General features: G+C 28.3%; 1 protein-coding gene across 1 annotated transcript; it reads left to right on the top strand.

Moving 5' to 3' along the window:
• Nucleotides 1–7,766: 7,766 nt before the first annotated feature.
• On the top strand, nucleotides 7,767–12,202 carry LOC107445155 (actin maturation protease; the record flags this gene model as incomplete). The annotated part of the gene is given in 1 exon segment (XM_016059496.3): nucleotides 7,767–12,202. A coding segment is annotated over 1 exon segment (807 nt), but the record flags the coding sequence as incomplete, so codon positions are not given.
• Between the last annotated feature and the right edge of the window lie 813 nt (nucleotides 12,203–13,015).

Raw genomic sequence — 13,015 nt, 5'->3', positions numbered from 1 at the left:
TCTTGTATCGTCTTTCCCGGTAGCTTTAAGTTATTTTTATTAAGAAAAACATGTTTTTAGAATAAACCCTTCGAAATAAAGATTTAGAGATTACCTGGCTCTTTCAATTTTTTCAGTATCGTTTGGCCTAATGCTATTTCTCGGGGTTAGTTTTTTGTTCTAAAATTACTAAAATAAAATTACCATTACCCGAAATAACTTTTGATCTAATGTGCGGGTCTTCATGTTCTAAGACTCAATCCAAATTATTCAATGATTGATTGAATGTAGGTTTTAATGGCACAAAGTCCAAAGAAGAACATGCTGCGCCAAACAAACGGTTTTAAAATAAAGGTAAATGTATATTACAAATTTTCCTTATTAAAAATCACACGGAATTTATAAAACTAGATACAATGAAGCAGATGTATTCAAAATTGAGTAAAACCAATGCAAATTATTCAATGGGGTGACCTCAAATAAGCAAATTAGTTAGTGCAGACGATAATTTAACCCACTGACGGTTCTGCACGTAAAAAGTCGCATTTTAACATGCAGTCTTCTCTGCATAGCAAAACCGGTTTTCCCATGTTAACTGATAGGGGAACTTTGTGTAGGGGAGAAACATTCTCGCAATTTTGCCCATTTCCTTAACCGCCAGTGGGTTAAGTTACGAAATCAGACACAAAAACGTACATTCTCTGAATAAACATATCTTTTTTTTTCCCGACGAATTCAGATTTCAGAACCTCCAACTAAAGCCGCAATCTGGGAAATATGGCCCCAATAGTTTGTTTAGGAGATCGGCTAAAAGTTTGGACTCCTGAATGCAAATTTTATTTTTTCAGTTTACGTTCGCATATCTCGAGAACTTATAAAGCAAATTAAAAAATAATAAAAATATTTATGATAATTCTATATTTTATTTCAAAACAGTCGAAAAAAATTTTGAATTTTAAGGTATACAATTTTTCACATCATTTTTAAGAATGCAATTTTAAAAAGTAATATACAAAATTTGAGGGAAATCTGTCGCATAGTTCCTGCAAAATAGAACTTTAAAAAAGTCGTATTTTCAAAATACGATTTCTCAGTAATTATTCAACCGATTCTTCACACATTTTGTATCTCGCCATTTAAAATTGCATGCTTTGAAATGACGCGAAAATTTGTTTACTTTAGAATTAAAAATATATTCAACTAATATGAAATTAAAAAAAAAAAATGAAAAGCAATAAATATTTATTACAAGTTAATTAAAATTATCTTTGGATGAGCTAGTTTTATAATTGTGTGAAAAAAAAGGTTCCCAAAAGATGGCGAAAGGTGCGATAAGTAAATAAATTAATATTAAGGGGCTAAACGTTGAACCGTTCTTCTGACAAAACTATGGGGGCCATATTTTTCATATCGCTTCTTCACCCCTTTATTCGTGCAGTCAGAAATCCAGACCCCGTCGAATAGTTATTCAGAGAAGTACGTTTTTGTGACTGATTTCGTAACTAAAAATATAATTTGCACTAAGTTGAGTTTTGAGGCCACCCTTTCAAAAAATTGAAATTAAGTCCTAGAACAAACGTAAAGATCCGGTTATTACATAACGGTAGCCTACATAAAAGTTTTTAAAGCACATCGTATCATAATTGCATTGCTATCGATTTTAGTGACACCTGTGCTAACTTATATAATGACAAAATAAAAAAAAAATTCAATACATTTTATAATCATATTTTAACGTATTATATGTTTTTAGAAATATTTGTACACGTCCTTTGACTATATATTAATATCAAATTTCTATTTTGAACCAAAAAATTATTTAAAAAAATTAAATGTCCACCTAATGTCCCCCTCAAACGCAGCAAATAGTTTAAATTTTATAAATTAAAATTATTAATTTTATTTTACAAAATGTTTTACAAATATGGTTTAGCATATTTATATATTTTCAGAAATTTTGTCATTTATTTTTTTATTTTGGGTAAATATCAAAAATCTTTTGTGAACCCAAAATATTTATGAAAAATCATTAAAATGACCGTCAAATGGTCCCCTCAAATGTAGTATCTAATAATAATTAGAAAATGAAGGAGAGACATTCCTGTAATCGAAATAAACAATATTTTACTTCAAATGTAGGCTACAAAGAGTTTTTTTTAACTCGACTCAAATCACTCTTGCATCATTAACAATTTTATTAACACCTTTTGCTAATAATCTAGAGTTAGATTGAAAAAAAAAATTTAAAAAAAGTTTAAAAATGTTTAATAAATATTTTTCTAATATATGTATATGTCTTTAGAAATTTTAACACCTATCCTTTTCCTTGATATTGATAGCAAAGTTCTCTTGTGAACGAAAAAATATAAAAAATCATTATCCGCAAAATGGCCCTCTCAAACGCAGCAAATAGTAATTATTGGTAAATATAGAAAAGCAATGCCAAATTAGGTAATTATGTACATCGAATAAAGGATACACAGAAGATTTTAACCCAACTTATATCATATTTGCATTATAATCCATTTTAGCGACATTTGTGCTAACTACCCAAGTAGCACAATTCACAAAAACGATATCGTAAAAACTTAGCTTTGAACATTGTACAATACCGTAGCGGAACATTGTACTATATAAAAATGGACCCCTTTTATAACGTATATTCAACATCGCGAAACAATATTGTTCGATATCGTGAAAACGTTGGGGAACGTCGATTGATATCTCTCAGCATCTCGGATATCTCTAAATTTATATTTTAAATTTATTTTTTGGAATTATAACAATTTGACGTCATTTTTTGTCTTTTAAATGGTTAATTTTGATTTAAGAGCACAATAAAGTTTAAAATCAAGAGTTTTACAAACAGATTTTTAATGTGAAATCGACGGGAGTCGTACAATATCGTACATACAATGTCGATTTTCGCCAATATTGACAATGTCGGTCGATGTAGACTAAAGCTGTTACAATATCCCTGTGCTACTTGGGTATATAGTGACAAATTAAACTTAAAAAAATTAAAAACATTTATAAATCTTTTACAGCATATGTATATGTGTTTAGAAAATTTGGCACCTTTCCTTTGACTTTATATGAACACAATATATTTATAATGAACCAAAAAATTTTGAAAAATAATTTAAAGGAAATTCCTATAACCGAAATAGACAATAGTTTACTTCAAATGTAGGTTACGAAAAGTTTTTTTTAACTCGACTCAAATCACTCTTTCATCGTTGTCAATTTTATCGCCACCTCTGCTAACAATCTAGGGTTGCAATGAAATAAAAAATAAAAAAAAATTCAAAAGTGCTTTATAAATATTTCTTTAAGAAATGTATATGTTCCTAGAAATTTTGAGACCTATCCTTTTACTTGATATTGATGGCAAAGTTATCTTGTAAACTAGAAAAATATTAAAAATCGTTAAAGTATCAGCAAAATGAACCTCTGAAATGCAGGAGAGAAATTCCTTTAACCGACTTTAAAGGAATTTCGAAATAGACAATAGTTTACTTTAAATTTGGGCTACAAAGAGATTTTTCAACTCGACTCATATCACTCTTGCATCATTATCAAAACATAGACTCTTGTATCACCATTTAGCATGTGGAGAGTCATAGAAGAAGGAAATTCGTTAGCTTGAATTTCTTGTCCTGTCTTGATTTTCATATAGATTAAAATCTTTTAAGTTGGGAAACAATATGGAACTGAAAACTACATTAAACATAGTTCTAAAAGAATGCATCATGGAAATTTAAAAAAATATTTTTATTAGTAAAGGACGAAAAATATTAAGAATAGGAAAAATACTGCTGAGTACATTTCTACATAACTGAAAAGTGGAGTAGAGGGAAGGGAGTAGGGCCATAGCCATGGAACCGGTCTTCTCCCCAGATGGTGTATTCAAGCGTTGCGATCGCCTACATTTCATTTCAGTGAGAATGGCTTATGAGTAGCACACTAACTATGAGAGTTATAAGCCAAAATTCTTACGATGTATAAATTCATAATATAATTTTTTCTACCAACTTCCAGCCAACTGTCCCTAATCCCAACATGGTAATCGGGAAATTTGGTAAGGTCAATATTTTAATAGGAATTTCCGTTTGATAAATTGATTTATTTATCAGAACGAATTCAATATCATAAAATTTGAATTCATAGTATTCTCAATTTTATATAAATGTTCCAAAAGTGCCACACAATACACAAGTATCGAAAAGTGAATACGAAAGTGCATATAAATTGTTCTCTTTGAAAAAGAGAACTCTCCTGCAAAAGTCAGGCTATTCTAAAATTAAGCTAGAAAGTCACGATTTTTCTTACATATTCATAAAGTTAGGGAAAAAAAATAACTATAGTCCATTCAAAGACTGACAGGCAAGAATAAGGCAGTGTCTATTACACCGACTATCGGTAAGATAGCCTCAGAGCTATCGCGCCGACGTTGACAACAGCGNAAAATATGTAATTTCCTCATAATAACATTCCTCTTTCCCTGGTAGAACCTGTCCAGTTAGCAATTTTCCTCCTGTTTATCCAATGATAAGGAATTTTTGATTGGGTTGCTAGGTTTATTGCTCTTTGTGTGAATAACTGGTTAACAGACAATAGTAGCTGAAACAACAGTAAAAAAATCAAAAGAAGAATTTTCACTGTTTTGTGATGCTGCCAAAAAGAAACGAAGAACAAAGGAGTTTCTTAGAGTTTAATCCACGGCAAAAGAGATTAGATAATTTTTTTCGAAATATTTGCACAGAGGAAAAAAAAAGTGAAAATTTGTGGGTGGTTATTAAAATTGTTCTTATCCTCTCTCATGGTAACGCAACAGTCGAAGGGGGTTTTCAATCAATAAAAGCTTATTGGTTGAAAACCTCAATGAAGACTATTATTTCACAAAGGCGTGTGTATGATTATGTTTCATTTATAAATGGATTAAAAAACATAGACATTAATGAAAAAATGCTAGATGCTGTAAAAAGATCTAGAACAAGATGAAGACATGCATTAGAAGCCCCCCCCCAATAAAACAAAAGAATAAAAAAGCTGAAATTTCTAGAATATGAATAAGAGAAACGATAGATGATTTGAAATTAAGAAAATCTAAATTTACGAAAACTGCTGCAACAGAACTGAAAATTGTCAAACAACAAAATATATGTTGAGAAATATTATATAACATAGGAGCCCCTCAGTTTCTCCGGAAGCTTACAGTATTACAGAAATAAATTTAAAAATACTGAAGAAAAAAATATATTTTTGATTTTATTTTTCTCACAAGTTGCATAATTTTTCTATCTGAATTTTCATTTGTATATAATTAACTTTTCTTGACTTTTTTCCCCTTTATATTTCAATATTATCTTTTAAAAGAAAAGTCAGTTTTGAGTTAAATTTTGATTTTTAAAAATTAATATTTTAATGTAACAAATGTTCTAGTATGTTTTAAGAGTAAATATTATTTGAGGATACTGATACATATCTTGCAGATTTGATTAACCCTTTATATCCTGACGACACTCATGCATTTGGTTCCCCTTAACATTAAATTAAATAATGTTTCCATAGTTCAACAGATTTTCTTGATCTCTTTATTTAAATAGTTTTCGTATCTAACTACAAAAACACACTAAAAGTTTGATCTAATCCTGATAATTCGAAATATGTTTCACAAGTTTTCTGAAAATATAATTTGGGATATAAAGTGCTATTATGCAATTCCACTTTAATATATAAGTGTTTATCCTATTCAATCTATGATACTTATGACTAAGTAGCATATTATTACTAATTGAAACTGCAATATTAAAGGTTTTGTTGGAGTGGGAAACGGCGGGTCAGGAATTTTATTGTAAAAGGTCAGGAAAAACCTGCAAAAGTCAGGATATTGTTTTCTCAAAGTAGTGTAGGAACCCTGTTTTTGTTTTGACAATTACTGTCAAAAACCCAAATTTTTAGTGTAGGACATATTAAATAATTATAAATAAAAACAGATAAACTTGAAATTTATCCACTATATGTTACTTTGTCAAATTATTGAAGAAAAAAAAAACACACTTAACAATCAGCTTAATCAAAAATCACTTGACAATCATCTCATTCATTTTATATAAAATCAATTACCTTGACGTAGTCGATATAAACATTCTCTCCTTAGCAGTTTATCATAGACCAGGGCTGTTTGTGCTCCGGAATTTTCTCTAACAGTGATCCGGAAGTTTCTGGAGATCAAAGGTCCAGAAGTTTCAAAAAATCACTGATCACAGAAGTTTCCAGAAATTAAATTTCCAAAGGTGGAACTTAAAAACACAGTTTATTTTATTTGTTTGTAAGGGAGACCCAGAGAGACACTTTATAAGCTTATATTCAAGATTAATATTCATTTTTTATCAGTAAATAGTTGTTATAAAATCATTAGCTCAAGAAAGAAAGACACATTTGTAAATTTTAATTACATCTCCAGGTTAATTTTTCAATGTAAACTCTTTTTTTTTAACTCAAGAAATTTTCCGGAAATTTGACTTGGGCTCACAATCACCCCTGATAGACGCACTCGAAAACCTTACTGTGCGTAGTGATGGGTCGAATTTCGTTCTTGTATTTCTTAAGTAACTAAATGTATTTTTGTATATCAGTCATGCATTTTAATTAATTAAAAAGTTTACTTCACTTGCTGTGTATAAAAAAATATTAAATATAAAAATTGAATCATGAAACAAAAGCAGACGTGAAATAACTTAAGCTGAACATCTGATTCAAATTCTTTAATATCAGAGCATTTTTTATTTATTTGTATGATGATTAGTTTCTAATCTCTTCTTATTTGTATTTCTAATGTTTTTTTAGTTTATTGTTAGTGAGGTGTATTATTTGGTAATAAGTTTCTTTAACCGCCTCCCTTGCCAATTTATTTTGAAAAAAGAAAAATTCAAAAAATAAACAAATTTTTTTATTTTATTAATAAATACAAGGAACTAAAACAAAACATAATACACAAGTACTAAGTTAAAATTTTTATTTGTTTTATGCGAAAAAAATATTTAATTTACCATCAGTTTACAATCCCAAATTATCTCGGGCAATGAAAAAAGTTAAATATTAGTCTTTGTATATGTTCACATTTTCATCATCTGAAAAATCACCTGCTTTACTTTTGCTTCCGAACGCCATTTTTTTACTCTCTTTTTTCCCTATCTAAATTCAGCAACCGCCGTATTTAAAATTGCACAAAACATGTTTGCATTCTCACAAGCAGCAAAACTCCCAAACAAAAATTGACAAACTTCCAATCACAGCAAATTATTATTATTTTTCGCTTTGCGTCCGGCCGATTAAAAAGGTGATAAAACAAAACGTATTGACGAATTCTGCTGCGTCCGAGTTTACTCGGCATAATCAAGGAAGTGGTTAAAGCAAATTGCCTATGTTCAATTCATGTGTTTTTTAATTAACATGCTATCAAAAAAGATGTTTGGGTTTGCCAAATTTTCATTTGGGGATATATAATTTCTAGACTAACGTGCCAGGCTGAGCTTGTAAAACTGGCCGAGCCCTTTCCCTGGCATGGAATGTCAAAGTCTTGAGGTTTTTTAAACTCTGATATATCTCATTACGAATATTTTTCTTTTAAAACACTGAACATATCCGAATGTTTCTTATTTTATTGCTAAAACCAACTTAATTTCATTTTTTCCAGATACTTATTAGTACAGTTTGAAGTACTCTAAATGGAGAATAATGGTGTGAGAACAAAACAAACTTCAATACCACCTCCCCCTCCACCTCCTTCATTTCTGAAGAATTCAAAATGTACAGATTTAAGGACAAAAATTGTCAATTCAGGTAATTGTTTAAATGCCAATGAACAGACCTCCCGCCTCAAATATGTCTTTCGTGACACTGATTTATTAATTGTATCCTATTGTAATTCTGTCCATTCCATTATACAAGAAGGGCCCAGTTGTGGCATCGTTGCATTATCCATGGCTAGTCAATTTTTCAATAATATCGATACATCTGACATACTCGCGTGTGCTAAGAAATTTAATTTTTCAAGATCTGGTGAAGTCTTTTCGGCTTATAATATGTCTGAACTTGCTTCTCTATTGTTAGACTGTGATGCATTTGTGATAAACGATTTAAAAAACAATGTGCATATGATTTTATCTCACATTTGTAAAGGTTTACCTGTGCTAATGCCCTATGATGCAGACAAAAACCATGAGCCTGGTTTTAATAATGGTAGGTGTGCACATTGGGCTGTGATTAGTGGACTCTGTTTCCAGTTACAAAAAGATGAAGATTTAAATTATGATTTAATGTCTTCTGGTTTAAAAGTACATATTGTCAGTACTGAAATGTTAAATGAAGAACTTTTAAGTAATGCATCAAATGTACATGTATATGCTTATCAGGGTAAAAGTAAGCATTTGGGTGTATGGGATTTAAATACGTTGATAAGTAGTAACAATAATATGCACGAAGTTACTCAAAAGTATGGCATCGAAGAATTGGTTCTTCCAGCAGGGGACACCCTTTCTGAATTACGAGACAAAGCTGTTCTCTTAAAGAAAAAATTTTTTAAATAATTATTTTTATATTTTTTTTTTGGAAAAAATAGTCAAATATTTAAATTGTATGAAATCTAGCAAAACTGTTCCTTCAAAATCGTTCATTGCAGTAGTTAAGTTAATAAAAAAATAAAGAAAGTACCAAAATTTATGTTATTTTGGTAATTTTTTTTCTTATTCTATGCCAGACGTAGCCAGTCAATAACAGTTGACACCAGTCGCAAATCCTGCATAAAAGGTATAAAAGTTAGGTGTAAGATGCAGGCGTTAAAATTATGATTTTATTCATTGGTTTTATTTATTTTTTTTTGTTTTATTAATATCTTATATTCCTGTATTACTATAACTTTTGGTATTGTTTTGAAATATCATTATTGTAAGTTGTGATTCCACTCTATTTCTAGCATGATATGCTGAAAACTATTTTTGCAACAAATTCAATGTATCACACATAACAAATTTAAGATCATTAAATGTATTTTGTGAATATAAAATTAGTTTTATCAAAATAATGATGCAAACTCTTAAAATTGCATGAAATGTTAAAGAATTAAGTTTAAATGTTGCGAACATGACTAAATAGACATAATAGAAAGAGTTTTTTTTGTTTACCATTATAACATTTATTGCTTGTAATTAAATATGATATTTTAAGAGATAATGTATATTTTATTTGCGTAGTTGACTCATTTTTAAAAGTTTTATTACAACAAAGCTGTTAAGTGATTTTTTTTCCCCAAAAATTAAATTTCCTGTTTGCTGTATCAAATGTGATTTTTAAAAATTATAATTTTAATTTTAATTTGATATTTTTCTAAGAATTTTTAAATTGGACATGTCCGCAATGTTGCAGACTTAACAAGTTACAAAATACAATTTCACTGACCCATTATAAGCATTTTTATTCTATAAGAAACACATATGCCAATAAACTTGCATCACATAGATTTTTGTTTGTGAATGTAGCTTTTCACATTGAAGGCGTTAACATTGAAGCTGTCTAGCAGATATGCTTAATATGTGTGAATGACATTCACGAAGAAACTTTCTTGTGGAATTATAGCATTCAAATTTAAAATGGAGTGCTTATTTCAAGAAATTTTTTTTATTTTAATGCTACTTTCCTACGGTAACGTTTTCTATAACCTGTATCTAATTGTAAAAATTATTAATACATAATATACTAAAGGTGCACAACCTTTTCCAAAAGAGGGCCACAAAAAAGAGTTTTCTGTGGAAAAAAATCTTTGCAATGGGAAAAAAGACTTTACGATTTATATTAATTGATTAGGTTAAAAAGTACAAGTTTAATTTGTGTTAAAAAAATGTAAAAAAAAGGGTATGAGTGAAAATTTTTTTGAATCAATACATTTCAAGTTTTTCTTATTTCGTCGTCTTTAATTAAATTCAATAGCTGGTTTATAGTTTTCCGCATAAAAAAATGAATTTTAATACTATTATTATTTTTTATCCTGCATGAAATATGCAGACATGTTTAATTTTTTATATAAACCATTGAACTACATTTGCTTTAAACATTTTTTTTAAAAAAAAGCAAATTTAAAAAAATAAAAAGGTGATAAGTAAGAGGAAACCAATTTTAATTTCAATGTTCATTAAAATCAGTTAGAAAAACAGTGATAAGATTTCTTATTTCTTCTTCATATTTTTATTATTATTAATATATCTTTCTATTATTATGTTCAATTTATCTAACCTTGCCCATTCAAGTTCATTTTGTGCACTTCTGCAACATACTTATTGATTAACTAACTGATAATATTTACGAAACTTTGTTTGTGTATGAAATTTTAAATAGGTATAAAAATCAGTACTACTTTTAGAAATCTTTACATTCTAAATGTTTTTAGCTACAGATGTGCTTACTTTTAGATACTTAAATCAGGTAATGCAAAATATTTCTGCATTTGCATTTAACTACAATTTTTGTAATGAATCATGTTTTGAGAAATATGTATTTTTATATAATCATTTCTTGTTATTGCTAACAATGTAAACATGGTTTTATTCGATAACTTTTTTTTAATTATTGATAAATTTCAGCATTTTTAAGAGTTGTTAGAAGAGACTATTCTAAAATGTTTTGATTTTTAGAAGAATTGTTATAAAGATTTTTTTAATCAAATGTAGCTCTTATGAGTAATATCATTCATATTGCTACATTTATTATTAATTTACAACAAATAGCTTTGTATTGTTTATTGAAAAATTATTTATTTTACAAACTATGTACTGTTTAAAGCTAAAAAAACTATATTTTTTTAACAAATGACTTAGCTTAGAAGAAATTGCTGCTACAAAAATTTCTGAATTTTATGTGTGAATTTAATCTATAATGTGTAAAGTTGAAAGAAAGAAAAAGTATATATATATTTCTTTGTTAAATATTATTTATAGTTTATGTTTTTAAAAGTTTACTTAAAATTGGATTGTTTCTTTGTGAATTTTAATACTTCTTTATGCATTCGTTTCATTGTGGGTTGTTATCTATTAATAGTTTTCATAACTGATGTTTAAATAGTGCGTCACATTCCTACCCATGTATTCTATAAACAATTACTTGTTTGTTATATGGTTTTATTAGTTTAGTTTTTGTTACTAGTATAAAATATTATGTCTTTTAATGTGTGGATAATATTAAAAGCACTTTGTATCATGACTGTTCAAGCTCATATAAAAATGAGTTAAATATGTTGTTCTTTTCTGTGTACTCTTAATGCAGTTTTTCCCTGAAAACATCAGTTTTCTTTGCTCCGATTTACAACATCAAATTTCTTTTCAAATTTAAATACTTTTTAAAGTATTTACTATTGAATAATGTGCCAAGGTCCTCAAAAGTAAAGTAGCATTCTTCTGTTTTCCTTGCTTAATCTCCATCCCTCTTTTATCATAAGGATTCTTAAAATATCCAATTAGAGTAATGCTTTTATTGTAATATAAATTCAGTAGGTTTTAAGACATATTCTCTGTTTTAGTAATTTTTATTCAAAAATGTAGCAATAATTTTTTAAAAGTAAATAAATTTCAAAAATGATTTATCTGATTTAGATGTGCTTCTCTTAGTATGTCTATTTTTATTAGCTGATTCTGTTTTCTTGGTATGTTAAGCTTTGATATTTTTTTCTTTCAGTACTTTCTATTCTTTGCAGTCTTAAATAATACCAGATGTGACAACATGCCATTAAGAGTTGCATAACTATAACCAATGAAATTAGTATTGATTGTGAAAGAACATTACATTTCCTGAAATTTCTATTCCTTGAAAAAAAATATTCGGAAGTTTTATTATGATGGAATAAAGTTCCTCTCACATATACGTATAAAACAATAATACTTTTTTTTCCCTTTTAGACTAATTTCATTAGTAATTTTTGATTCTATAAGCAAATACTTTATTTTGTTTTAATTAGAATTATATATGAATAATCATTGATACTTTCATTGTTATAAAATTATGGTTCAGGATGATATTAGTACGTATAATGTTTGTCTATTATTAAGTTTATGTTTCAAAACTTTTTTGTGACAGATGTTTTTTTATTTCTTTTTTTTTTTAAGGATTAAATCTTTCTGTATGCTTTAAAAGGAATGTTTCACTAAATAAAATAAAAAGTTTCCAAATTGTATTTTATTTTATTGTTTTATGATGTCTGCATTTTGTTTTTAGGTACTTCATTTCTAATTTTTTTAACGAAAAAAGAAAAAAAAACTAATGTGGCTTTACTTTAAAGTTGAAAAAAAGAAAAAATTCTTGATCTCATAACTTCAAAATTTCTGAATGAAGCAATAGAAAATTTTACACATTTCCAGAGAAATGTTTAAAGAATGTTAAAATTAAAATGTTATTCGTGTGGTCACTAGTAGTTGGGTTACTTTATGTCCAAGTTGAAGATTTTTGGTGGTTCGAAAACATTTAAAACTTGTATCATATTTCACATCAAATAAGCCTCTGTGAAAATTTAAATGTTCTATCCAGTTGGAAAATGGGCACTGTGCTAGGTGTGTAGGTTTTACTTATAGATAAGATTACAGCTTATATCTGTGCACATGACAACATTTGTATATTTCAGTAAATAACTGATTAACAAAAAATGACCGCAAATTATGTCAAACTTTTATGTGCCAAGACACTAATATATTTAAGACTAAATTTTAAAAATTGACAACGAAAATCTCGAATGTTTGAGACTATAGATTTTTACATTTATCTAATTACTGACTGCGATGCCAATGGCTGCGGGTTCGAATCCTGCTCTGGGCATGGGTGGTTCTCTCTATGAACGGGTATGTGTGGCGTGGATAATGTTGGCCTGGTCTCATTATCCCACAATAGCTAGATTAGGATCTCGTTACTGAGGCTTACAAGCAACAACAATTGAAAATCTCGTTCAATGATTTAAGTTTTCTGACATGTGTCTCAGTGATTCACCAGTTTTTAA

This window comes from Parasteatoda tepidariorum, chromosome 3, assembly GCF_043381705.1.
Source record: "Parasteatoda tepidariorum isolate YZ-2023 chromosome 3, CAS_Ptep_4.0, whole genome shotgun sequence".
Lineage (NCBI taxonomy): Eukaryota > Metazoa > Arthropoda > Arachnida > Araneae > Theridiidae > Parasteatoda > Parasteatoda tepidariorum.
This window is presented reverse-complemented; position numbering and strand designations above follow the sequence as displayed.